The sequence below is a fragment of the Penicillium malachiteum genome (genome assembly GCF_028827825.1).
Source record: "Penicillium malachiteum strain IBT 17515 chromosome Unknown utg000001l:1.0-8184562.0:1.0-8186909.0, whole genome shotgun sequence".
NCBI lineage: Eukaryota > Fungi > Ascomycota > Eurotiomycetes > Eurotiales > Aspergillaceae > Penicillium > Penicillium malachiteum.
Window position 1 is genome coordinate 944,886 of NW_026643094.1, and position 24,378 is coordinate 969,263.

The window sequence follows — 24,378 nt, forward strand, 5'->3', positions numbered from 1 at the left end:
ATAATTAATTTATTTTTAAATCTTGCCACCGGCCCCCGTAGTACAGATTCTATCAGTTGAATTATTTGTGTACTCCGACCCCGACGTGGACCCTGAGCGGGTAAAGTGTATATCAAGCGGCTAAAAACTTTCATGCTTCGGGATCGTTCGATTGCCGGCACACATGATGTGAGGAACTCGAAATCCTGCATCGTAGCACAATTTATTGCAGCAGTTTTAGAGAAGCTCTTACTTGCAACAATCGTTCCGAATTCCGACCCTAGTCCCACTTGATCTCGGCATACAGCAATACCGTGCCCGATTGCGTTCTCTGCCCGATACTGTTCTGCTCGGAGATAATCTCCTCTTTTGAGTGTGGATAGGACCGAAAATGTCCATCTACACAGCTGAAATATCCACTCAGGACCCTCTCACAGCCCTATTATTGGGGCTATGAGGCGCAGCGGAAGAAAAAACATGACTGGAAGTCGTGTGGGATTCCCGTTCCCTTATTTAAAGTACTGGTGTCGGGATCTCCACGTCTTCTCGAATATCCAAGTTACGAGTATAAAGCGTCAACACCCACGTCAGCAATACTTGGCGATCCACTTTATACTACTATTATTTGATTATTTTGATCTTCGAATATAAGTGCCGATAACCTGAATTCACTCTTCAGTAAGTGAAATCCCCCCCAAAAGCCGAGAGAGAGAGAGAGAAAAAAAACAGAAACCAACCTTGAACCACAGCCATGTCTTTCCGTCTGCATGTCATTCGGCATGCCGAAGGAACTCACAATCCTCATCATGACACCTCAATTCTAGACCCAGAATTAACAGAAACGGGCATCCAACAATCCAAAGCCCTGTGTCACGACTTCCCATTCAAAGAAAACGTGGGTCTAGTAATTGCATCACCTCTACGCCGAACCCTCAAAACAGCCTTACTAGGCTTCGAGAAATGTCTCGACAAGCAATTCTACGCAAACCAAAGCGGCGTAGAGCAAGGCGCAAAGCTTCTCGTTGAACCAGATGTTCAAGCGCATTCAGCTCGACCTTGCGATACAGGCTCAGAATGGTCTGTGCTAAAAGCAGAGTTTCCCGATTTACCCTGGGATACGATCGAGGTAGATGAAGTATTTCCTGCAAAGACGGGCCGGTATGCGCCTCAATGGGAATTTTTGCAGCAGCGTGGATGGGATTTACAGAGCAGAATGAAAGAGCAGTTTCGGGAGATGGAGGGAAGTCAGAGGAAGGATATTGTTGTTGTGACACATGGAGGGTTTATGAAGTTTGTTACTGGGGATTCGAGGTTGGGAGTCGGGCCAGCGAAGTGGGCGAGTTTTGATGTTTCGTTTGATGAGGAGTCGAGGTTGGTTTTGGGGGAGTGTATTTCATCTGAATAGACGTCGAGAGCCGCTCCCGGATTGTTGGAGATGATATATGTAGTGCTCGGATTTGCTGATTTGCTCATGCGAGAGCGTCAGGAATATTGAATTAACTTAATAATATTTTCCACTGAATCACAAAATGGCTGATATGTATCATTCGTATTCAAATGTTGCTCTTCAGCAGCCACACCCGCTGTGGGGACTCGGACTGACATCTGGAGGCCGTAATGGCCTCATCTGGAACAACTCATCCGAGTCCATGTTTTTACATGTGCGGTCATCCGAATATCAACTGAGTCAATTGGTTGCTAGTAGATATGAATTATTAGATGCTCATGATAGAAGGATGGTTATTGGATCATGTTGTGGTCTTGTAAGCTGCCAGTGGAGAGGAAACTTTCCACTGGAAGTTGCGCAGGTGTAGCCTGAGGTCATACAGTCAATTTGAAGCTGTCAAGTAGTAAACATTTTGCACTATTCTTAGGTAAATAGGCTATATTATTCGTTGGATCGAGTCAGATTGATGGATACTTGCTGCCAATGTGCGAGAGATCGGCGTGCATTATACTTAGTAACTTTTGTTTTGGCCCCTTCGCCCCCATGAACCAGTCGACCACATTAATATTGTGCATATAAAATAGGCCCCAATTCCCAACCTCAAGTGATTCTCGTACAAAATCCCTGGCCTGTTCCTTAATAACAACCCCGGCCTGGGTGTCACCATATCAATATGCCATCACTTTATTTCCTTCTGTACAGTACGTACACATTCGCCACTTTTCCTGTGCGGTTGATAGCCATCTTGGTTTCCAATATCCCCAGATTCAATCGCGCCAACCCTGCTTGGTCATATAAGACAGCAGTTGTGACAGAAATCTTTCGTTTCTTTATCCGATATCGCACAAGAGTCAGATATCAAACTCCTAAGTCGCTGGAGCCAGGTGCCGAAGGAGACCGGTTCATTGTGCTCAATCCACAAAAGACAATTTCAAAGTCAGATCAGGAGAACACAGAAATTTCTGTTTACACAGGAATTCTTTCATCAATCCCAGAAATCCAGCCTATCCCCATCGGAGCTATCTGGTACCCCAAGAAACCAGCCGAAAAGCCAATCAAACGACTTATCATCCATCTTCACTCAAGTGCCTTTGTGATGCTTGGTGCGCGACCCAGTGATGGGCCCGGATGGGGGCCGTCAAGCCTGGGTGAAATATCTGGATGGCCCGTGCTTTCTATACAATACCGACTCTCCTGGGATAAATACAAGACATTCCCTGCAGCACTTCAAGATTTGATGACAGCCTATGTCTATGCGCTCGAGACACTCAAGATCCCAGCATCACAAATTGTGTTATCTGGTGAATCGGCAGGCTCAAATCTTATTCTCGCTCTGTTGCGACACATCGACACGGAGAACCCATCAATTCCTCTTCCTCGCGCTGCGCTTTTATGGTCTCCTTGGGTTGATATGACCGAGAAATCGTTGCGAGAGCTGAAGAATCGCCCGAACTACAAAACGGACTACCTTCCAGATGAATTTGTTCAATGGGGTGCAGCTGGCTACATTCCCGAGGGCTGGGATGAGAAAAACCCCTACTTTACTCCACTAGGCAACGAGTATAAATTGAGTCTCCCACTTTTCATTGAGGCTGGAACTTCAGAGGTTTTGTATGACGATATTATGCAGTTTGCGCATAATATGAAGGAGAAGGGTAATGATGTTGAATTGCGTGAAGCCCCAAATGGTCCTCATGTTTCTTTCTCCTGGGGAGAGGATTTCGGCATGGAGGAGGTTGCTCGTGCAGGACATGCACTGGCGACGGAATTTATCGAGAGAGCTGGCGAAGAATGAAAGTACTCGTATTCGTGTCTGTAGCCTGTATACTTAGATGGATAAATAACATATCAATTCAATTTGTTCGAACATTGATCAATCGGTACCTAATCGAAATGATAGAGTGCATTCGCCACGATAAGCTCAACATCATGATGTACAATACTCAAGTGTAATAAAAATTTGGAGCTAAAGTGAATTAAACCTACATAATATCGGATAAAAGCACTGATCCGAGCATGGATAATATCTTCATGGATGCATCTCTTTTTTCTATGGGCTAGTAAGGGATATCTAGTAGTAATCGCAACTTGAAGATTCTGGTCGAGTTCCAAGCGGAGCACTTCAAGTTCCATCCTGTTTACCCTATATTTCACCTTATACATTGAATTATTTTTGAATACATTTTTTGTCCGATACCTTTTAGCCTATTCTCCGCTTTCTAATTCTTAGTAATCATTTCTAAGGATGGTTATCCCTGTCAGCAGCAGGAGAAACAAAACAAACCATCACCGCAGACTCGACAAGATGGGTATTTCTCAGGAACTATCATCATGGAGATCTCTCTCACCTATAGAGATAGCAGAAGTGCCCCAGATCGGAGAAATAGCACCTTTCTGTCCAAAACTAGTCCTGCCAGCGGAAAATAAGAAGCCAACCGTCGTCGCATTTCTACGACATTGCGGGTGTCCAGGTATGAAAATAGTCGATACCACTTACACCCTTTCAGCTGAAAGATAAAAGTTTACATTAATCGTCTATTCTTGCCATGAAGTCGCCGAAGCGTCATTTATTGCAATGCGTAAAGCAGCCGCGCACCAGCCAGATATCAACTTTATTGCTATATCCCACAGCAACGAACAGTCCACAGAGAAGTGGCTTGAAGCTGTTGGAGGTTCAAGCGAGACAGGCTCATCGGCATCGGTTTCTGTTGTTGTTGACGCCGACCGTGAAGTCTATGCAAAGTGGGGGTTAGGGACTGTGTCCTGGGGTCATGTTCTCAACCCGGTGGGTATTCTGGCCATTTTGAAAATGGGAAAAGAAACAGGAATATGGAACAGACCAACGGAAAGTGGTAGCAGATGGCAGGGTGGTGGCTATTGGGCAGTTGATGCCGAAGGTTGCGTGCAGTGGGGCGGCCCTGCAACTACAGCAGTTGAGGTGATAGATATTGAGGGAGCCCTGGAGTCATTGCAAGTCTCCCATTAGACTCGGATAATGATAATTAATGGATATCTTCAAGTCGCTATGTTTCAGGAATGATTTGTAGAATGAAAAGTGTCATCCAAGGTTGCACTGCCTCTATATAGGACTATCACCACCCGACTCTGGTATATCACCATGATCGGTCAGTCTCCAACTATAGCTTGGATCGAAGCTAGCAGAAACATTAACAGCCATTGAAACCCACGCAAAAATTCCATCCTCGATGTCATCTCCAAGTTTAACAAAGTTAAACGTAGGGTCAGAAGTAGTCCCGTCAATCTCCTCGAAAAACAACCGGTCGTGAGCATTAGGCGTAATAGGCAAAGTATTCGTGTTATATGGATAAGTTTCTTCAACCTCATAAACAAGATCCTGGTCCCAGAAAAGCTGCCCAATATGCGCTACAGTCCCACCGGTAATAGTGTTATTAGGCAGTTGAGTAACGTTACCCACATGGGCAACCACATGGATGTGAGTGGCGCGGTGACTATAATGACCCGGGAATATGGTTTGGAACTGTGCCACACCCTCGGAGTCAGTCTGTTGAATACCGCGTAAGAACGTGGCGTTGACGTTTGATGTATCGTCTTTGTCTCCGTTACCCCGTTTCAGCACACCAGAATAGACGCCCGTAGCATTGCAGCTCCAAACATCCCACCAGACACCCTCTACTGGCTCGCAGGTCTCCACATCAATGAACTGGGCATCAATAATCATAGGCACGCCGGTCTGTCCATCTGTTATATCGGAGCGAATAAGCTCGCCCTTAACGTAGAAGGGGCCGATCATGCCTTCGGGATTGAGAACACAAGTTCCGTTGTCAGCGAAAAGCTCATTCTCTGGGGTTTCTGGACCGATATTTGGACCTGCTACGAGATGAGACTTTCTCAGCTGCTCGGGTAGCTGGAAATGTGAATCGGGTAGTTCGCTAACATCTGGGCGAGGTCCGAGAACTTGCTGTTGTCGACGAGCAACAAGATCCCGACGGTGTCGCTCAACTGTATTGCGACGACGAAGATCAGCGCGCTCAATAACGCCCGAATCCGCTAGCTTCTTAGCACATCCGCTGTAACTTTCGATGACATTGGAATGGTATGCTCGTTTCTCAAGCTTCTTTGCTTCGCTAATGGGTGTCTCATCTTCATCTGGGTGGGCGACACCGAGAAGAGCAAGCGCCAGGATCAGCAGTAAATGAACGGGTAGATGCATTTTGTGGATTTCATCTCTGATGAGAGGAGAAAAAAGAGAAAAGGAACAAGAGAAAGATGGACAGGGTATAGATAGAGGGGGGTCGGGCGAAGATTCCTAAAGTAGCTGACGGGTGCACTGAGCACCGATACCCACCTCGGGATGTGGAGGTGTTCGTCCAGTTGCAGAGAGGAGTACGTGTACAAGCTAGGCTGATTGAATTGCCATCTGAATCCAAGATGATGACTGCATCTTTGTTGCACAAATAGGGCTGATTGCAGTCTGCATGGCAACAAATGAAATCGAGACTATATTGTATACACAATACGTACTATCAATGCTAGTACTATCCTCCAGAGTTGCTCTGACGAAGAATTGAACTACCTACATAGTCTGTTAAACTTGAAATCGTTGTTTTGGGGAGTGATTGGATATTGGTACAAGTATGCAGAGGAAAAGTTCCAGGTGCCCCAAAACATCTGAAGAATATTTCCAAATGAACAAGTTCGCGCAGCCTTGGAGATTGAATAATAGAATGGAGAGTGAGCCGGATGATAGTGTATAGTACATGACCATTGACGCCTGATTCTGGTACAAGATGATATCGCTCAGACACAAAACAGAATAGTGGAGATATTATGGAAAACAAGAAGTTATAGTTAAGAATCAGGATTTTTTCAGAAACTCGGCATCTGTTTCGCTGCTGCTCTTTCGAGCGTCATCCAGCATGCTGTCAATGCCCTTCTCTTTTAGAGATTTCTGTGCGAGCAAATAACTTAGCCCAAGATACAATCAATGATAAATCAGACCCATATAAGTACTTACGTGTAAGCATGCCTTGTATTTTGAAAACAATTCATCACAGTCATTGGACTGTCCATTGCCACGGAGATACTCTGTTTCATAGTCAGCCACATGATCGTCTCGTAGGAAGAGATCAGCCACAAGAACATACTCTCGCTATACCACTTGAGGAAGCAAGTGTCGTATTTCCTATATTTGAATATTAGTCGACCTGGACTTTGGAACACGTTTGAAGACAGGTGAAAAAGGAAGCAGAATGTAGCTTACTCCTTGATATCGTTGCATTCTGGAGCAATAGAGGCAGCCATTTTGAATTTGTTGAATCTTTTAGGACCAAAGATGAAAAATCCAGGCGATATATGAGATATAATAAGTTGTGATTGTTGATATTAGAGAATCAGAAGCGTCACAGGAGAGAAGAAGCTTGGTCTCTCCGCCAATCAAAATCGCCACCCAAATTATCTTGATTCAGCAGGCGGTGAACAGCAACTTTTTTTGGAAGGCGGTCAGCCTTTTACCCATTTCTCTAATCAACTTTTTTTCAAAGTTATTGAATTATTTCTCAACTCCTCCGAGGTTGCCAGTCTTGTTGAATCTTGTTATTCAAGCTGGGAATATCATGGATTCCACACAACTCAAACCAGTACAGGATAGGCTGACCGCCGCCTTGGTGCAGGTGTCTCGCAATGTTAATCAACTCGCCTCGGAAGATCTGAACTTCCACCGTGCCTCCAACGCCGATTTCACAGAGTCGATCGATGAGCAGAGCGAGCGCATTCTTGCATTAACCACCAAAGTCTTGAAGATTGCCGTCGGCGAAACAGGAAAAACCGCACCAACACTTGAAGATGAAGATTCGATCGAGGACAATTGGCGCGACGTCGTCGATGTGATTGATTCGGTTTTGGAAAGAGCAGACGCGTGTCTCGACGAGTTCACTGGTGTGATCAAGAAATTAAGCCCATCAGAGGAAGAAAAAGCGCCTTTGGTGAAAAAAGCCCCCAAGTTTCCGACCATTTACGACTACGGCCCATCAAAGATCCCAAAACCACAGCTACTTTTCGATCGCAAGGTTGACAACTCCACCGCCGAGCTTTTCCGTCCTCTTCTCAAAACCAAGCCACATGCGATTGTACCACTTGAAGATTCCTTGAAGACACAAGTGATAGATGGCAGAGAGGGCTACCCAACCCCCTACGAGAGCGAGATCCGTACCGCGAAATACCCGAAGTCTGTCTATGAACAATCACCTCCAGTCGACTACCTCCCTTTTGAAAGCACAACTGCTACCTTTGTGGATACATTGGACGGGGTCAAGGAAATGCTGAAAGAATTGAAGCAAGCCAAGGAGATCGCCATTGATTTGGAACATCACGATGTCCATTCTTATTCCGGTCTTGTTTCCTTGATGCAGATCAGCACACGCGAGAAGGACTGGGTTGTGGATACCTTGAAGCCCTGGAGAGAAGAGCTGCAGATTCTCAATGAAGTGTTTACAGACCCGAAGATCCTGAAAGTCCTACACGGATCCTTTATGGATATCATTTGGCTTCAGCGCGATCTCGGCTTGTACGTGGTTGGCATGTTTGACACATTCCATGCTGCAAATGCGTTGGGCTACCCGAAGCGAAGCTTGAAATTCCTGTTACAGAAGTTCGTTAATTTCGAAGCCGATAAGCGATATCAAATGGCCGACTGGCGCATTCGCCCACTTCCCTCCGGCATGTTCGACTATGCCCGCTCAGATACCCATTACCTTCTCTTTGTCTACGACCATCTACGAAACGAACTTATTCAGGCCTCAACTCCTGATGAAAGTATTATCGATCAGGTTAACGAGCGGTCACAAAATGCAGCCTTGCAACGCTATGAGCGACCAGTATACGATGAGGCAAATGGGCAAGGCCAAGGAGGATGGTATGATATGCTGTGCCGTACTCCGGGCACACTTACCAAAGAACAATTTGCCGTTTTCAAGGCAGCACACAAATGGCGCGACGAAGTGGCGCGAGCGGAAGATGAGGGTGTGCAATGTGTCTTCCCCAAACATGTCCTATTCCGACTTGCTCAGACAATGCCCCCTGACATGGGAGTTTTACTCCGCACACTCTCTCCTATGACACCGATCACGAAGGCTCGCGCTGATGATCTCTTGGATGTCATTACAGAGGCTAAGGCCGCAGGAGCTAATGGTCCTGAGTGGCGTGATGTTGCACCACCACCAAAGACGGCCACTAAGGCTGCTGCTACTGAGTCAAAAGATGAGGACTTCCTCATTCCCGAACGTTTCAAAACCACGTTCTTTGGCGAACCTCTGCACATGCCGACGAAGCAGATTTCGCCTGAGCATGCCCTGGCAGCACTTAAAGAGGCGCATCGCCTGGCATTCCCCTCTCCTCCAGTGCCGACTACTGTTCTAGAGGTCCGAGAGAATCTGCGCATCTCAAAATCCACTCCCGTTGCACCTCCAGCTGAACAACCTGCACCTGCTCCAGCTCCCGTTGAGCCTGAAGAAAAGAAGGTGTTCACAGTGAAGGAACTCGGTGGTCCTCGGAAGCGCAAGGTTACCCCTGTTGACCAGCCGACTGAAGACCTTCTAAGTTTTGAACCCAGCGACGATGATATATACGATGAGGAGACTGAGGCCAAGAGACGCAAGAAACTGCGCAAGGAGAAGAAAAAGGCCAAGAAAGAGGCCAAGGCCCAGGCTGAATCCACTCCATTCGACTATGGTGCCGCCGACTCTGTTCTGAACTCTTCTTCTGCACATGCCGCCGAGGCTCAACCAAAGAGAAAGAAGACCTTTGACCCATACAGGAAGGCATTGGAGGCCCCCTCAGGCGTGCGCAAGCTCAAGCGCGATGAGAGTGGCAAGTCTCTGACCTTCCGGAAGTAGAAGGAAAGTCGATGAGCTCTTTCATTTGATCCTTCTTTTTATAGCATGATTGGGACTGGCTCAGTTCCCTCTTGCTCCTTTTCTTGTATCATTTCGAAGCATAGCGACCGGTGTGTCAATGGGAGGCTTTTATATTTGTATTTAAGACACTGGGGATTTCCCCTCTACAATGAGATATGCACATGTGGATAGGTCAATACCTCAATTGCTCAAATGCTCTTTACTCAAAATTGAATCAGTCCAAGATGCCTATACCTAGGCGGCTTAGAAAATCCAAGTTTAAATCCCAAGTCAAATTTGAGTAGTAAAGACTGATGTAGTAGCGATGTATCGTGACAGACAAGTATTCTGAAGCTACTAGAAATAAGTTCAAAAATATCTTCAAGTTGTCACTGCTTTTGATTAGCATGATCTATAGGAGCGGCATCTCTACCTGCGCAACTGAAGCACTATAATTGGAAGTATACCGGTTAACAGAGTCAAGCCTGCTGTGAGTCCAGCAGTGCCACGAAGCCCATGTCAACTCCCGAGGTCATAAACCGTACTATGTAGTTCTTTGGGCGTAAAGTACCTTCATAGATCGGCAACCTTGTCCCCGCTTTCCCCACGTTTCCCACCTCCCCACCCCGAGGCCGCAAAAGCCGAACTACCTCCTTAAACAACGATGTCGATGTTCCTGGATTCGCAATTGTTGCCGTTAAATGCGATTAGTCATTTTTATATATTTTCTCGGGAATTCATGACGCTTGAAAGTGGGGCAAAAATGGGAAGGACTTGAATCAGCTTGAAGTTAAGCCTCGGTCGGGTTCAAGTCGTTCTGGAAGCCTACTACGTATAAGTACGTCAGACATCTCTCTCAGAACTCCAATTTATACTGACTCGAGCCTTCCAAAAGTTACACATTCAGGAAATGGCGACCCGTATAGGTGATACCGATATCATTTTTGGCGACAGTCGTCAGCCGAAAGCCCTTCCGCTGTCCCATCCAAAGGCAAGGTGGGGCGAGTTCGGTCGTGAAACGAAGGTGCTTCCCAAGGGTTATGTGAGACGCAGAGGGTGCCTTCCCTTACCCTGTGACATTTTGTTTGATCGTGATATTCCAATTAAGGTGAGAAAACGAAAATTTTGAAATGCCTGTTGTCTAATCGAATGAATGTGACTAACTATTAAGCCAGCTGCGTGATGGCACCACGGTCTACATAGACATCTATAGGCCTCCGGGTGACGTGAAAAAATGCCCAGCTATTCTGGCATGGTCTCCGTATGGCAAACAGGGAGGGCGCGGAAACCAAGTTCTCGACGACTTTCCATTTCGTATGGGTGTACCTCTGAGAAAGCTCTCGGAACTCCAGAAATGGGAGGCACCAGATCCGGGATATTGGGTTCAGTATGGATATGCAGTTGCAAACGTTGACCCTAGAGGCGTTGGCAAAAGTGAAGGTGACATTTATTCATTTGGGTCTCAAGAGGGTCGTGATGGAGCAGATGTTGTTGATTGGATTGGTGAGCAACCATGGTGCTCGGGCAAAGTTTCCCTCAGTGGAAACTCGTATCTCTCAATCTCTCAGGTAGGGTTGTGAATAGATGTGGCTCTGGTGAAGGTATTCTTGCTCACCCATTACAGTGGTACATCGCAGCCGAGAATCCCAAATACCTTGCAGCGATCGCTCCGGTATGAATAAATCCAAATTTTGCGTGTTAATCTAGTTGAGATCAAGTTACTTACACTCGGAGTCTAGTGGGAAGGCTTCTCAGACCTTTACAGGGAAGGGATAGCTTTAGGTGGCGTCTTCACTGAACCCGCCATGAATTTCAATCTTCAAATCCTCCAAGTCAATGCGGGAGAAAACTCATGGGAGAATACCGCGCAGATGGCGATTGATCATAAGATTTTTGGCGCTTATCATGATGATAAACGGGCCAAAATCGAGGTATGTCCTTGGATCTATGCTCCTACCTCATTGTTTGATCAATGACTCTCATGCTTTGCAGAACATCAATGTCCCCTCTTACGTCGTTGCAAGTTGGTCAAATCCAATTCACACTTTTGGAACGTTCTGTGGCTACATGAAACTGAGATCTCCTAAGTGGCTTCGAGTACATGATACTTGGGTGAGATCGCTACCTATCCAAACACGGAGGAATGAAGTTATATTGACACTCTCTTCAAGGAATGGCCCGATTATTATGAGGAAGAAAATCGGTCTGACCTACATCGATTTTTCGACTTCTATTTGAAGGTACAAGGACAATTCAATTTTCGTTTCAGGGTCAACATGGTGCTGACATCTCTAGGGGAATTGATAATGGATGGGAACATACTCCAAAAATCCGGGCAAAGATTTTAGACACAGCCAAGCCGTTGCCCAAAACCGGAGTGGACAGGACATTTACAGCATTCCCGCCACCAGAGGCTGCTCCTTTCAAACTTTTCCTCGACTTATCGGACAATAGCCTGTCTCCTGTTTACCCACAATCGTGCCAGGGAAGCTATTCCGCCAATAAAGGAGGACTTTCTTTTTCATATACATTCCCTAAGGCGGTAGTTCTATGTGGCCTTATTGATATGTCACTAGCCGTATCGCTAGACGGAGCTTCGGATACCGATGTTTTTATCACATTTGAAAAAGTGACCAAAACCGGCGCTGTTGGTAAACAGCTCAAAATTCCATACGAAAAGTCCTACCAGTCATACCTGATTCGAGCAGCAAATTGCTCTGGACTTGCCCCAGATACCGATGTACTTTTCTACAAAGGTCCCGTGGGTCAGATTCGTCTATCTCGACGAATGCTCGAGAAAGAGCATGCGGTTCCCGGCTTCAAAATGAGTGATATGAAGCAGTACAATCCGGTACAAGATGGCGAGATTGTTATTCTTCAACCACCGTTGACTCCAATTGGAATGGAATTTTCAGCCGGTGAAGCTCTTCGGGTTCATGTATCAGGCGTCAACACCTCAGTATTCCCTCCAATCGACCAAGGCACATTAACTGTACAGGGGTTGGAGAATTTGAATAAAGATGGTGTCGTCACTGTCCATTGCGGATCGAATAGCGAAGGGGACTCATACATAACCTTGCCCATTTTGAGTGACAGTTGACAAGCTTCCCCACTTTGATCCACGAGGCTCAGGTGAAGAGTAGGCAAGTATACAAGAGAGGTATAACACTGTGCGAAGTTCCTGTTATTTATGGTTTTACAGATGGGTTCATGTGTCAATCTTGTATTCCAATATTCAATTGAGGAGGTCTAGCTGAGTACTGGCAAATCATTCATGAGCAGCCAGTGAGTGACTCTTTCCAACATTAATGTCCCATAGCCACGGGCTTTTCCTGGCTCCAAATTCGCTCTTCAATGAGTTTTCTACGTTCCCGTCGCAAATTTCTAGCATACTTTACTCCAAAGCCATGCTCGAAAACCTCTTGAACTTCTTCAAGTAGGAGTCCAGATGTTTCTGGATAGAAAAAGTAGATCCAAATCCAACCCACTCCACAGATTCCTGCAAAGAAACCAAAAGCGCCAGATGGTGTCATGGTTTCCATCATAGAAAGAAAACAGCTGGAGACGATTACATTGCTGCCCCAGTTGGAGCATGTAAGCCACATGGTACCCATGGCACGTACCTCCAGTGGGAAGAAGTCGGTACTCATCCATGCTGTGTTTCCCACAGAGACCCCGTAGAATACAACAAACCAAATGATGAATATAATTAGCGCAATCGAGGCACCCGATATGCCGTTTGTTGATTCGAATGTTCCTGACGATAGATCGAATGGAATCCAATGGAATGCAACTGCTATCGCTATCATGCCAGCTGACATACCCCAGGCTGTGGAAAGAAGAAGGCGTCTGCGGCCCACCTTATCAATCACCAGAGCGTTCACTATGGTCATCATAAAATTAGTTCCGGCAACAACCAGACCCACAGCCATTGGGTCGTTGAAACCAATAGTCCCAAAGATTGTTCCGCTGTAGTACATCAGGCCGTTGAATCCAGAAAGTTGTGAAACCACCATCAATCCGCAACCGACAATCAAAGCACGTAAATTGCTGGGAACGGTGTGAAGCTGCTTTATTTTTCCAAATGCAGTGGCACTTTCGTTAATCTCACGAGCTTGATCACAGGCGCCTCGAATTGATATCTGCACTGCATCTATCTGTAGTTCGCTGGCCCCCTTGTAGATCTTTTGCAAGATGACTCGGGCCTCTTCCTCGCGAGAGTTGTATACGAGATGACGAGGAGACTCGGGACAAAAAGGTAACAGTGCGGCGAGTACGATGGCCGGGACAGCACCTAGTGCTACCATATACCGCCATCCGTGATCCACACTAGCAAAGGCTGCGCAAATTGCGTATGAGATAACCTGACCACCCGTGATAGACATGTTGTTCAATCCGATGAGCTTTCCACGGGCTTTGGCAGGCGCAATCTCGGCAACGTACAACGGCAGGACCATGGCCGCTGTTCCAACCCCGAAGCCAACAACAACACGTCCGACTGCCATTTGGGCAATGGTAAAGGAAGCTCCCTGTAGGACGGCCCCGATGATAAAGAGAGCACAGCCTAAATAGATTGACGTTTTACGGCCGAACTTGATGAGTTAAATTAGCCTGAGAGATCATATTTGGGACAGGTGAAGCAAATAACACATGAGGATTTGACGTACTCGATCAGCCGTAGCACCTGCAAAGATTGATCCAAAGAATGCCCCTCCAGAGCAAAGTGATGTGATCAATTCTTTTTGATTGCTAGTGATGGGACTACCAGTCAAATCACTACCCATATATGTGGTGGCCCCCGAGATGACACCTGTGTCATATCCAAATAGCAAGCCTGCTGTGGATGCTGTCAAGGCTACCAGCCACACATACCAGCTGACTGGGATATCATCGATACTGGCTGCTATGTCACCCATGTTGGTGACGGCACCGACCTTTTCGAGATCTGCGTCATGTGTGTAATCAGTGTTTGGGGCCGACTCGAAGTGTTTTGTCTCCGACTTAGAATCACCAGAATTGCGCCGGGCATCTTCAGTTCCTGTCTGGAAGAATTCCTTTATCGTCGCCATTATGTGTGAGGGATGACCCGTGAATGGAACAAATTGAAAAGTGGAAAAGATATATGATATGTTAAGTCAGGAAGGAAATACACCCTCAGATGTAATTCTCTGACTACTGAGCATCACAATGTCTTGAGTGGGAACTTGACTCTTTATGATTGATTCACCTGGATTTGGATTTCCAGTCAACCCTGTTCCATTACTAGTATCCCCAGGATTTCACATATGGTTAAACATTTTGAACCATCTCTATTGGATCCGGGGTAAAGCCGCAGCCGGAATGCGGGGGCCCGCATATGGGGTAATTGGGTGAAGAAGCGATTCCTTGCTGATCATGATACCAAAAACTCTATCCATGCGCCGCTTCCTGCCTAATTTGGCAATTTTGTCTTCCCCGAGATCGGCTACACAATTTCCTAATTTATGGAGTTCTGGAAACCTATTTCCTTTATCCGCCAATCTCGACTACCTTGATTTAAATGGTCTAGTGAAATGATCACCACCTCATTGGAGGGGTACCCCGGATATTTGCGACTTCAATTGACATCATTGGGCACTCCACGCTGATATTCTCGCGGAACCTGCCCGGTCAGCCCTGGGCAAGAAGGAGTCAGTGAAGCAGTTCGGCAGTTCAAGTTGCGGGAAAAACATTTATTCTCACTTCTCCAAGCTTCTTGATCCAATACCCCACGAGGCCCAGATGTGCCACGTACCTAGGTACCCCTTGCATTTGAACTCTTCATTACCTATACTACTATCACGTATCAGTGATGTTATTACATATCTGCCCGGGTTTATTTGAACTCGTTCAAATCCATGTTTGATAAATATCAAGACTATTACTGTACGCAAAGTACACTGTGCAAACTTGAATACTTTGGACTATGATATATCCATCTAACTGGGTTCCCCCTTTTTGTCTAATAATTGTGATTGAATCTATAAGCGTGATGGGCAACAAGACTAAATCAGTCTCGGTCTTCTCAAACTAGTGAAAAGTGGGAAGAGCGTGTTAAAATAACGCGTCATTTTAGATGGATGCTATATCTGCGTCGTAGACTATGTAAGAGTAGAATAGCATAAAATGGCCGACGTAAGATTCAGTCTATCCTCTACGCCCTGTTCTCCCAGCGGAAACAAATTTCCGAAGGACATTCTCCGTTCTCAATCATGGATTTCAAGCACAGGCCATAGTCTTACGCCATACTTTCAGGGGCATAGGACCAAAGTTCAGGTTGGTAGTCTCCCGAATCGTAGGTTTCCAGTCCGGTGAAGGAAGCGCGAATTCGAACCGATTCACCAAAGACGCAAGGAGCACGGTCTGTTCCAGATAACTGATATTCCGACCAATACAACCTCGAGCACCAGCACTGAAAGCCACAAAGTAAGGCTGAAGCTCCTTCCCTGCTTCTCCAAGCCAACGTTCCGGTCGATATGTCTCAGGCTCGGGAAAAATCGCCGGGTCTCGATGCACCACATAAGCGGAAATGCTCACAGAGGTGTCGCCGGCAACGAATTCATCTAGAATTGTTGCGCCTTCCGGAGGCGTGCGACGAGGGAGATTCATTGAGACAGGAGGGTAAATGCGCAGGGCTTCATCGATGCAAGCACGCAAGTAAGGCAGGTGACGGATCTTATCGTAAGCAGCAACTGTTTCATTGGGGTCAAGAACAGATGAAACCTCGTCCCGTAGCTTTTGAAGACAGGTTGGATTCTTCAAGAGAAGATACAATGTGGCATTTGTAGCGATAGCTGTAGTATCCGATCCAGCATTCATCATGATGCTGATTTCTGAGACAATCTCACCCCATTCAAGATTATGGGGCTGCCCATTCTTATCATTCATGAGAACAGAGAAGAAGTCGTCCAGTTTCTCTCCATTTTCATATCGTTTCATTCGAGTAGTAGCACGATTGTAGACAACCCCACTCCAGTCATCGCTCAGCCGCCACATCTGGCGGTAAGAAGAAGAGACAACTTTGCTTATTCTGGTAAGAGTTTTGAACCAGTCATAAGACCAGACTAGATTAGACTGGGCGACAGCTGTATTGTAGAGACACTCTCGGAAATGTACCTTTTTAATGGCTCCGTCCATCCTCTCAGATGCGATAAGGTCATCGCCATTTTCAAGAAAGCGAATATCCTCACTCAAGCCAATATTCGCAATAGCAGCAATGGTAAACAAGTTGCTCCACATGCGATAGTCGACTATGAGGTCACTCTTATCTGTTAATGTGCCTTCTTTCAAGGGTGAGGTACAGAGGTCATCGAAAGCTTTAATCAATCGATCAGTCATATCAGAGACCTTATACTCCCATTCTTCCAGGTTCTTCACGGCATATGCGTTGGAAAGAACCTTTCTTTTGCGAGCGTGTTCCGATTTATCAACAACATCGGCAAGATGAGTATGGGTGCCTCCAACTTCAACATAAAAATTATCTTTGATACACGTCGTCCCATGTCCATAAATGTCCTTAATTGCCCTGACGTCGCTATACGAAAGCGAGTTGGGCCCGATTCGAAGAACTGGGTGATTTTTATGCGCCTCAAGAACAGTATGAGAGCGGAACCCTCTCTGGGATGCTCTCATGTACGGGAGGTCTGATATCCCGGACCATATCGATAGTTGTGGTAATTTTCGTAATCCTTTTGGGTCGCGGAAGTAGTTGATGGTGGGGAAAATGAGGAAGTACAAGAGAAATGCTATGAATGAGAAAGTGAAAAATGCAAGGCCGATCATTTTTGTTTCAGCACTGGCAGCGAAGATACCCCTGGAGGTATGGATCCTGAACAAGTTTTCAAATGTTTGTATAATTTCTCTGATCAGTAGAGGAGTCTGCATTCCTCTTATAACATTTGGCTCATATCAGGAAACTCTCAACTACGACTGTTTCAAGGATGTGTTCGTTTGTTCCCCTCTGATCTTCCGTCACGGGTCACGACTAATTTGACACTTCTCGTAGATTTCATCTAGGCCATTGCATATTGAAGACCAAGATATCTACGTGTAAACGCAACTATCTCCGCATTTTGAGCATGCCTATCAGTGAAGAGCCAAAGAACGTGGCTTACCTTCCCTAATCAGTTAGCGTCGCCGAATTAATCTCAAAGTGGCTCAAATTCGGCGAAAATGGGTACAAAAAAGGTTAGTGCAACTCGGGTACTGCCGAGAAGTGGAGTCTGCGTACTCCATAAATGGTCTGTGGACTGGAGATATTTCCTCTCTTCACACGATCATCCAAATTTGATTGGCTTCGGACTTTTAGGCTGAGGATGGTTAGGTTCCAACAAGAAAGGAAGCTGGAAGTATCCGCTTCATGTGATTCTTTGGTCCCAGGGTAAAACGGATGAAAATTTTCATCCCTTTGCATTTCTTCGTACCTTCTACTATTCCCCGACATGGCAACAGCGGCCGTCCAACAACCAGTGTACTTGCCAGTCTTGAGCGGTTCTATCCAGGAAGTCTTTCCCGATGGACTTGGACAGAATGGTGGAAGGGTACCTACGGATAGAATCGGGCTTTTACGGCCGACGCCCCTGTCTACATCTATTGAGGAAATGAGGGAACGGCTCAAACAAGATGGCTACCTGTTTGTCAAGGGTCTTGTCCCACGAGAGGATGTCCTGGATGCACGAGAGCAGTAATTTCTACCCTTGACCCTCATGACTGCCGAAAAAAGCATAGCTGACACTTCATTCCATCCCAGTTACTTCGGCCAATACATGCAAACCTCCCTTCTGGAACCTGGATCGTCGCCAAGAGATGGAATTTTTAACTCCTCCTCCAACCCAGACTCTCATAAAGGTATAGGTGGTCAAGGTCTGCCAAAAAACCGAGATGAAGCACAGATCCTCATTGATGCCCACAAAGAGCTGAAATATCGGTCCTTCGTTGAGAACCCAGCATTGACAGGGTTTGTGAGAAACATCATGGGTTGGCAAGAACATCAACTACTGGGTCGCACAATGCTGCGTCATAATGTCCCGTTTGGGTTGGGAACAGGAATCCATTATGATAAGCTGTTTCTAAGGGGCGGAGAGGGATTTTTCTTGACTGCTTGGGTACCCATTGGTAAGACGGAGAAGATTCTTGAATATTGCAACTATGGTCATACTAACTAAGAAATCTAGGTGATATTGCTATCAATGGCGGCGGGCTCTGCTATCTGGAAAATTCTGTGCCGCTGGGAAGTGCAATCGAAGACGACTTCAACCGACGCGCGGAATATATGACGGAGGAAGAACGGATCTCGGCTTATAATGTCAATATGGTTGTTGGTGGCGGTATGATCTCTCATTCTCCTCAAGAATTCCAGAGCCTTCATTCTGTCCACGGGGCACACAAATGGCTTGTTACGAACTATGAAGCTGGTGATGTGGTGTTCCATGACCCACATAGCATTCATGCGAGTGGACGTAACGAGGACCCAACAGGCCGAATTCGCCTGAGTACCGATCTGAGATTCTATGAAAAGAGTGAGCCAAGTATTGATAAAAGATGGCTCAAATTCTGGACCCCTGACGATGGACTATAACTTGAAATTTAACAAGGGTTGATAAAGTCAACCTCCGCCCGGCTACACATGTTAGTGTGTCTTTATGAGAATGATCGCCCAAACTTAATTCTTTGATTTCATGTACATAGTACTTCCAGCTGAATTTTACATATACGTGTCAGTCCGATGATATAATCCACACTCAAGTTTTACTTCCCAACATTGAAGTCAATATATGCAGGAGAACATCCAAACATCCTACCCGATATTTCATGCAAACCTACTGAGTAGAATCACGCCCAGACACTTTTGCAGATTTGAGCCTTGAACTTCAATTCTCACTTTTGTCTAATTGCTTGGAATTTCATCAAGAAGAGGGGAACAGCTCGAGAAACTTGAATCTGGAGAGGATAAATCATAACAGACACGTCACTTAGGTGGGTCTCGGAGGGGATTCTGGGAAGAAAATACGGTCAAAGCTGGGAGTCCCGTTTGTCGGATGATTTTTCCAGTGTTAAACAAGAAGATTTGGACCAAGTCAATTCTTCGCCTATCATGGTATCATTGAGCGTAGAGCCGTTGATCGGTGCACTAATTAAGCAAGCTGCATGAACTGGTCCCTTCAATTACTGCCTTTAGGTGATTTGGTTGAAATTGACCAAGCTTTGCATTTACAGATTACATGGATAGCTCTACTTTCATGCATCGCCAAGTTAAAAACTTGGAATACGAGCCCTGGAGGGGTCTAAGGGATGTGACGTCTCGCCCTCTCCTCACGGTCTCCACATGTCAACTGGTCACATTACTGCGGAATCTTTTTCGGATAACTATATTAAATTGGAAAGAGCTTCTGTGACTGGAAAGAAAAGTCCATTTCTACCACGCTCCGAGCCTTCGTCTTTGACCAGTGAACCCATCGTGTCCTATGACCCGGACCATCTCATCGCCCTATTAGAAATATCCTCCACATCAGCTACTGAGCTCCTCACTCCGAAAGGCCATAGCGATGACGAGCTCTGCCAAGCCCGATGATGTATCTACCGCAACTCCGGGGTGGACGGTCGAGTACATCATGGATGTGGATCTTCAGAGTAAAGACGGTACCGATATTCCTATTTATAACAAGACTCTCCGATACATGGGGCAGACTGGCAACAAAATGTATCTGGGGCAGCAGTATGGCCGACCATCAGAGCGGTTCGTTGCGGAGAAGGAGGACTATTGGTTGTTTCACATTCATTCTCATGCCGCCGAGTTTGAGATTGCGATTGGAGGAGAGAGACCCCAGTTCTAGTGAATTCGAAGCCTAACTGGAAAAAGTGGTCCGACAAAGAAACCGAGGCGATTTACTCCACGTTCCCATGGGAGGACCCTACAGGCCAGATGCAAGAGACCGTTTTTAAGACGACTTTTGTCTATGAAGAAGAGAAGAACGGAAACTTTGATCGTTTTTTGGCAGTCCGATGTCCTAAGATGGACAATCCAGCAATCACAGTCAAGGGTAGGGGACATTTTGCCTGCCTTCATTGGGTTGGCCTGTTTCTTCGAACGACCAAAAACAATACCAACAAGTTTATCGCTGTGAGGACTACCAATCGACTGCTTCCCGACTATGCACAACGCAACTTGAACAAAGGTTACGACTGGTATGAAGAGGATGGTCCCGCCGATATAACTGATCGCACTGTGACCCTCTTCCCCAAACAACTGTACGGGACCAACGGTAGTGAGAGGAAACTCTATGATGAATTTGTTACCAGAAGTCCAAACAATAAAATCGGCGAACATCATTTCGAGATGGTCAACCAGATGATAAAAGAAGGGGCAGCGTTGTGGGCCTACAAATACATGTGGGCTGCCAGTGGAATGACCTATGTCAAAACTGAGGTGGACACTAGTGCCCCAATATATGACACTGAATGGTTGAATTATGTGACAGGGATCAAACTGACACAAGAGCCATTGAATGGTTGGACTGTACTCCTCACAATTTTCACAAGTGTCGCTAAGGTCGCGGGGGTATACTCAGTGGAAGCCTTGCTGGAGTGGTAGAAGGAGTTCTAAACGCTGGAGATGTGTTTGATGATGAAAAGATGAAGAAAGAAGCCGATTGGAAGGGCTTTGTCTCTGCAGCTTCGAAGATGGTTGACGAGTACAACAAGAACAGCCAGGCGAAAAAGAAGAAGCCGAATACAACCAACATCTTCACTATTCAAGAGAACATCACCAAAAAGACTATTTTGGTTGCCGATTTTGGTACCTCTGATGCTGCGCAAATTAGTGCATTGAATTGGCCAAAATATTCAGAGGGTGGCCAGGTTGATCGGGAGTCTTCAGGTTTGCCCGAAAACTGTTTTGTGACCACAGGGCCTAAATGAGAAACATTTCTGTCTCTCAGAGTACACGGTGTACACCTGCCCTAATTTTTCATTAGTCAATGTTATCACAAGTTTCAAAATCGACAAAATACAAAAGATTTCAAGGTCCAGAGGAGATCTGGGAATCTCAACTACATACTTTAGAGCGTACTAGTACGGAAGGTTATAGGGGCCACAGCTCGCATGCCTCTTTGGGACTAGTTTTTAGACCGCTTCCAGCACCGCCTTTACATGTTTTGTAATGTATATGTTATTTTTTTGGGTTCTATTGAATTACCTTAGATTTATAGCTATTTCTAAGGTTGTGTATAATCAGTTTGAAAGATGTGCTTAGTTCTTGGAGTAATCAGTACTAAAAGTGAATTATGAAAATATTAAGAAAGAAAACCTTGAGTACATACTTTAGGCGGTAATATTCTGCCAATTATCCATCTATGGATCCATCTCAGGTCTTCCCTTCAATAACTACTACATAATACCTAGGTACCCATTCAAACCTATCTTCACAGTACTATTCTCCGTCATAATATCTGAAGCATACATATAGCTTTAATTACTATAACCCGTCTTTCCTAGGATCTATTTTATCTGGCTTATAATCCCTTGGATGGTCAAGCTTAATTACCAACCTTACAGGGTGGATGTGAGTGTGTAATTGTATTTCCAGTAATTTTCTTTTCTGCCAGGCCAAAACTAGGCCCAAACAGGCATGCGAGCTGTGGCCCTTATAACCTTCCATAGTACTAGTAGTATGCGTGAGACTTACGAGATGGGTTGAGAACAGTGGAGAAACTCGAGTGATTAAGCTAAATTTCCATGCAAAATTTGAGATTTCAACTTGAATGTTCAAATATTTCGAGGTTCAAGTTGTCTTCTTGAAATGCCAGTGTTGTGAGTCAGCTGATCTGGTCATCATGTTCCGTTTCGGAGCCGAACAAAATGCATTTTCCCGACCTTCAGGCTTCAAGTTGAGACCCGAGTGGGGAGCGAAGTCTAGTTCCAGTCCACCTACGAGTCGAACTTGAACCAAGCCATGACACCGAGGGCTAAGCCATGGTATGGTACCCAATAACTTGAAAATTTGGATAACTATCATTCGCCCGAATTAACAATCATACTTAGCGATAATTGTAGGAGTACGCACTATTAGTGACCTTTTTGGCTTCTTTGTGCGGGCACAGCTAACTCTTCCTGAATTCCAGAAAACCATTTGAAATGTAAGCACTGAATAATTGGGGAGTCACCTCAATGTGATACATAGTGTATCTTAACACGAATCCAGGTGATGGTGTCAGGCCAAAGTGCTCACGTTGCGATAAGGCTGGCCGTGAATGCGTTCGTCAACATCAAACTAGATTCAGATTTCGCCACGCTTCATCTACACACGCGCCTAGCTATTCCCCGGAAAGAGGTCCGTTCTTGCACCTTTTCAACTCTTGGAATCGAATCCTGAAACTTCTAAGGTTGAACATTCAAACAGTTTAGCTAATACGGAATAGAGCTTCGATATATTGACGAAACACCAAAATATACAGGACCTCAAGAGATTGAAGACTGTGCAGTGCCCCAGTTCGAGATGTACTAGCGGAAACTGAGGTTATTCCAGATCATCGCAGCCTCAACTTGAATCAGGTTGAGTCTCCAAGGAGGGTTATTTCACGACAGCCTTCCGTTCATAAACGAAAACCTATTGTGAGTTGATTATTCAGCCTGCCCGACCGAGTTGAATTCCCTTTCCCAGATAGATTTGGTGGGCAAAAGATTCAATCTTTCATCTTCAAGTTTCAATCACCGTGGCATACTGATGATATTGGAATCAGCATTTGCCACTTCCGCGAAGAGGAAGTTTGGATTCTCCATACCAAGTCGATCTCGGAGAGGCCTTTTTATTACGATATTTTGTGGAAGAACTAGCAAAATGGGTAGGGCGAATCGATAATCTATCGGAAAGGATACTGAGACATTTATAGTTCGACATCTGTGACCCAGATCGTCATTTTGCAGTGGTTGTTCCCCAGCGAGTACGGATTTGCCAGCCTCTCTTCAATGCGGTCTTGTCCGCATCAGCTAGGCATTTCACAACTTTGCCAGAGTACAAACAAAAAGAAAAAATTACCAAGTTGGGACTACAACAAGATTTGATAATCAGTGAAGCTGCTGTTCTTGATTATCATAGTCGATGTATTGCTCATTTGAGATTTCTTGCCAATGAGCCTGATGCTATCATGGATGAGAATCTGCTAGCAGCTGCAGTGGTCCTTCGATTTTATGAAGAGTTAGACTGTAAGTCACCAGACCTATATTGATAAACACAGCCGGAGCTCTTGAATTGTCGAATCTAATATGCCCCCATAGCACCATTTATCGACATACCTACCGACGTTGCTACCCTTGGACTCCATGTGTTCATTGAAGCACAGGCCAGCTTGGCTCTCTCATCAACTGGACTTCGATATGCTGCATTTTGGGTTGGATTTCGACAAGAATTTCATATGGCTTTTTCTCAACAGCGGCATTTTCGCCTTCCTCTCGACATCTGTGATACGTATCTCTCATGGGATCCCGCGCCTGATCACGTTCTCGTCAATCGCTTATTCATTATCGCAGCCCATGTGATTCAATATTGTTATAAGAGCAATGATCCTTTCGTTCATATGAAATATGAAGAGCTCGTTACTCTTCGTAATCGTTGGTTAGAAAGAAGGCCACCTGCACTCTTCCCTGTTTACTCCGAACCACCCGAACGAGAAAGGGGTCTCATCTTCCCGCAAAAATGGTTCCTAAATGACTGCCATATCGTTGCTGAGCAGACTATTGGCTTGATAGAAATCTTGGTAACGGCTTATGACCCAAATATTGCAAGAATTGGACCCGGTCAAAGAATTGCCATGGAGTCAACAGATGCCCGACTCAAATCTACTGTATTGGATATTTGTGGAACTGCACTTTCGAACCGACAAGAACCTACTGCCATGCTGACAGCATGTATTGCTATTGGAATTTGCGGAGACAGATTTACAGATCTTGCAGAGCAGGAGGCATTAATGGACATCGTGATTAACTCGGTGCGAGACAACAACTATTGGCCTTCGAACGCGTTGGCCGAGAAGTTGCGGAAGGCTTGGGAATGGGGAGATTGAACTAAAA

At 45.6% G+C, this 24,378-nt stretch overlaps 14 protein-coding genes across 14 annotated transcripts; 10 read left to right on the plus strand and 4 right to left on the minus strand.

Moving 5' to 3' along the window:
* Window positions 1–730: 730 nt before the first annotated feature.
* Window positions 731–1,384, plus strand: N7483_000349 (histidine phosphatase family protein; the record flags this gene model as incomplete). Its single annotated transcript, XM_057083787.1, has 1 exon — window positions 731–1,384. The coding sequence occupies one exon, from the start codon at window positions 731–733 to the stop codon at window positions 1,382–1,384; it is 654 nt and encodes a 217-aa protein (XP_056949936.1).
* A 715-nt stretch (window positions 1,385–2,099) lies between these two features.
* Window positions 2,100–3,221, plus strand: N7483_000350 (alpha/beta hydrolase; the record flags this gene model as incomplete). The annotated part of the gene is made up of 1 exon (XM_057083788.1): window positions 2,100–3,221. One exon carries the CDS (start codon window positions 2,100–2,102, stop codon window positions 3,219–3,221), a length of 1,122 nt encoding a protein of 373 aa, XP_056949937.1.
* A 780-nt stretch (window positions 3,222–4,001) lies between these two features.
* N7483_000351 (uncharacterized protein) lies at window positions 4,002–4,412 on the plus strand (the record flags this gene model as incomplete). The annotated part of the gene is made up of 1 exon (XM_057083789.1): window positions 4,002–4,412. The coding sequence occupies one exon, from the start codon at window positions 4,002–4,004 to the stop codon at window positions 4,410–4,412; it is 411 nt and encodes a 136-aa protein (XP_056949938.1).
* A 93-nt stretch (window positions 4,413–4,505) lies between these two features.
* On the minus strand, window positions 4,506–5,618 carry N7483_000352 (intradiol ring-cleavage dioxygenase; the record flags this gene model as incomplete). The annotated part of the gene is made up of 1 exon (XM_057083790.1): window positions 4,506–5,618. The coding sequence occupies one exon, from the start codon at window positions 5,616–5,618 to the stop codon at window positions 4,506–4,508; it is 1,113 nt and encodes a 370-aa protein (XP_056949939.1).
* A 645-nt stretch (window positions 5,619–6,263) lies between these two features.
* On the minus strand, window positions 6,264–6,709 carry N7483_000353 (uncharacterized protein; the record flags this gene model as incomplete). The annotated part of the gene is made up of 4 exons (XM_057083791.1): window positions 6,264–6,356; window positions 6,423–6,493; window positions 6,553–6,590; window positions 6,669–6,709. The coding sequence occupies 4 exons, from the start codon at window positions 6,707–6,709 to the stop codon at window positions 6,264–6,266; spliced, it is 243 nt and encodes an 80-aa protein (XP_056949940.1).
* A 311-nt stretch (window positions 6,710–7,020) lies between these two features.
* N7483_000354 (exosome nuclease subunit RRP6) lies at window positions 7,021–9,297 on the plus strand (the record flags this gene model as incomplete). Its single annotated transcript, XM_057083792.1, has 1 exon — window positions 7,021–9,297. The coding sequence occupies one exon, from the start codon at window positions 7,021–7,023 to the stop codon at window positions 9,295–9,297; it is 2,277 nt and encodes a 758-aa protein (XP_056949941.1).
* Window positions 9,298–10,207: 910 nt separating this feature from the next.
* N7483_000355 (uncharacterized protein) lies at window positions 10,208–12,397 on the plus strand (the record flags this gene model as incomplete). Its single annotated transcript, XM_057083793.1, has 7 exons — window positions 10,208–10,405; window positions 10,473–10,865; window positions 10,922–10,969; window positions 11,037–11,228; window positions 11,290–11,409; window positions 11,469–11,500; window positions 11,593–12,397. The coding sequence occupies 7 exons, from the start codon at window positions 10,208–10,210 to the stop codon at window positions 12,395–12,397; spliced, it is 1,788 nt and encodes a 595-aa protein (XP_056949942.1).
* Window positions 12,398–12,602: 205 nt separating this feature from the next.
* N7483_000356 (myo-inositol transporter) lies at window positions 12,603–14,366 on the minus strand (the record flags this gene model as incomplete). The annotated part of the gene is made up of 2 exons (XM_057083794.1): window positions 12,603–13,889; window positions 13,965–14,366. The coding sequence occupies 2 exons, from the start codon at window positions 14,364–14,366 to the stop codon at window positions 12,603–12,605; spliced, it is 1,689 nt and encodes a 562-aa protein (XP_056949943.1).
* A 1,168-nt stretch (window positions 14,367–15,534) lies between these two features.
* Window positions 15,535–17,097, minus strand: N7483_000357 (cytochrome P450; the record flags this gene model as incomplete). Its single annotated transcript, XM_057083795.1, has 1 exon — window positions 15,535–17,097. The coding sequence occupies one exon, from the start codon at window positions 17,095–17,097 to the stop codon at window positions 15,535–15,537; it is 1,563 nt and encodes a 520-aa protein (XP_056949944.1).
* Window positions 17,098–17,756: 659 nt separating this feature from the next.
* On the plus strand, window positions 17,757–18,892 carry N7483_000358 (phytanoyl-CoA dioxygenase family protein; the record flags this gene model as incomplete). The annotated part of the gene is made up of 3 exons (XM_057083796.1): window positions 17,757–17,998; window positions 18,065–18,429; window positions 18,489–18,892. The coding sequence occupies 3 exons, from the start codon at window positions 17,757–17,759 to the stop codon at window positions 18,890–18,892; spliced, it is 1,011 nt and encodes a 336-aa protein (XP_056949945.1).
* Window positions 18,893–19,859: 967 nt separating this feature from the next.
* N7483_000359 (uncharacterized protein) lies at window positions 19,860–20,147 on the plus strand (the record flags this gene model as incomplete). Its single annotated transcript, XM_057083797.1, has 1 exon — window positions 19,860–20,147. The coding sequence occupies one exon, from the start codon at window positions 19,860–19,862 to the stop codon at window positions 20,145–20,147; it is 288 nt and encodes a 95-aa protein (XP_056949946.1).
* An 89-nt stretch (window positions 20,148–20,236) lies between these two features.
* Window positions 20,237–20,905, plus strand: N7483_000360 (uncharacterized protein; the record flags this gene model as incomplete). Its single annotated transcript, XM_057083798.1, has 1 exon — window positions 20,237–20,905. One exon carries the CDS (start codon window positions 20,237–20,239, stop codon window positions 20,903–20,905), a length of 669 nt encoding a protein of 222 aa, XP_056949947.1.
* A 41-nt stretch (window positions 20,906–20,946) lies between these two features.
* Window positions 20,947–21,231, plus strand: N7483_000361 (uncharacterized protein; the record flags this gene model as incomplete). Its single annotated transcript, XM_057083799.1, has 1 exon — window positions 20,947–21,231. One exon carries the CDS (start codon window positions 20,947–20,949, stop codon window positions 21,229–21,231), a length of 285 nt encoding a protein of 94 aa, XP_056949948.1.
* A 2,225-nt stretch (window positions 21,232–23,456) lies between these two features.
* N7483_000362 (uncharacterized protein) lies at window positions 23,457–24,371 on the plus strand (the record flags this gene model as incomplete). Its single annotated transcript, XM_057083800.1, has 2 exons — window positions 23,457–23,514; window positions 23,587–24,371. The coding sequence occupies 2 exons, from the start codon at window positions 23,457–23,459 to the stop codon at window positions 24,369–24,371; spliced, it is 843 nt and encodes a 280-aa protein (XP_056949949.1).
* Between the last annotated feature and the right edge of the window lie 7 nt (window positions 24,372–24,378).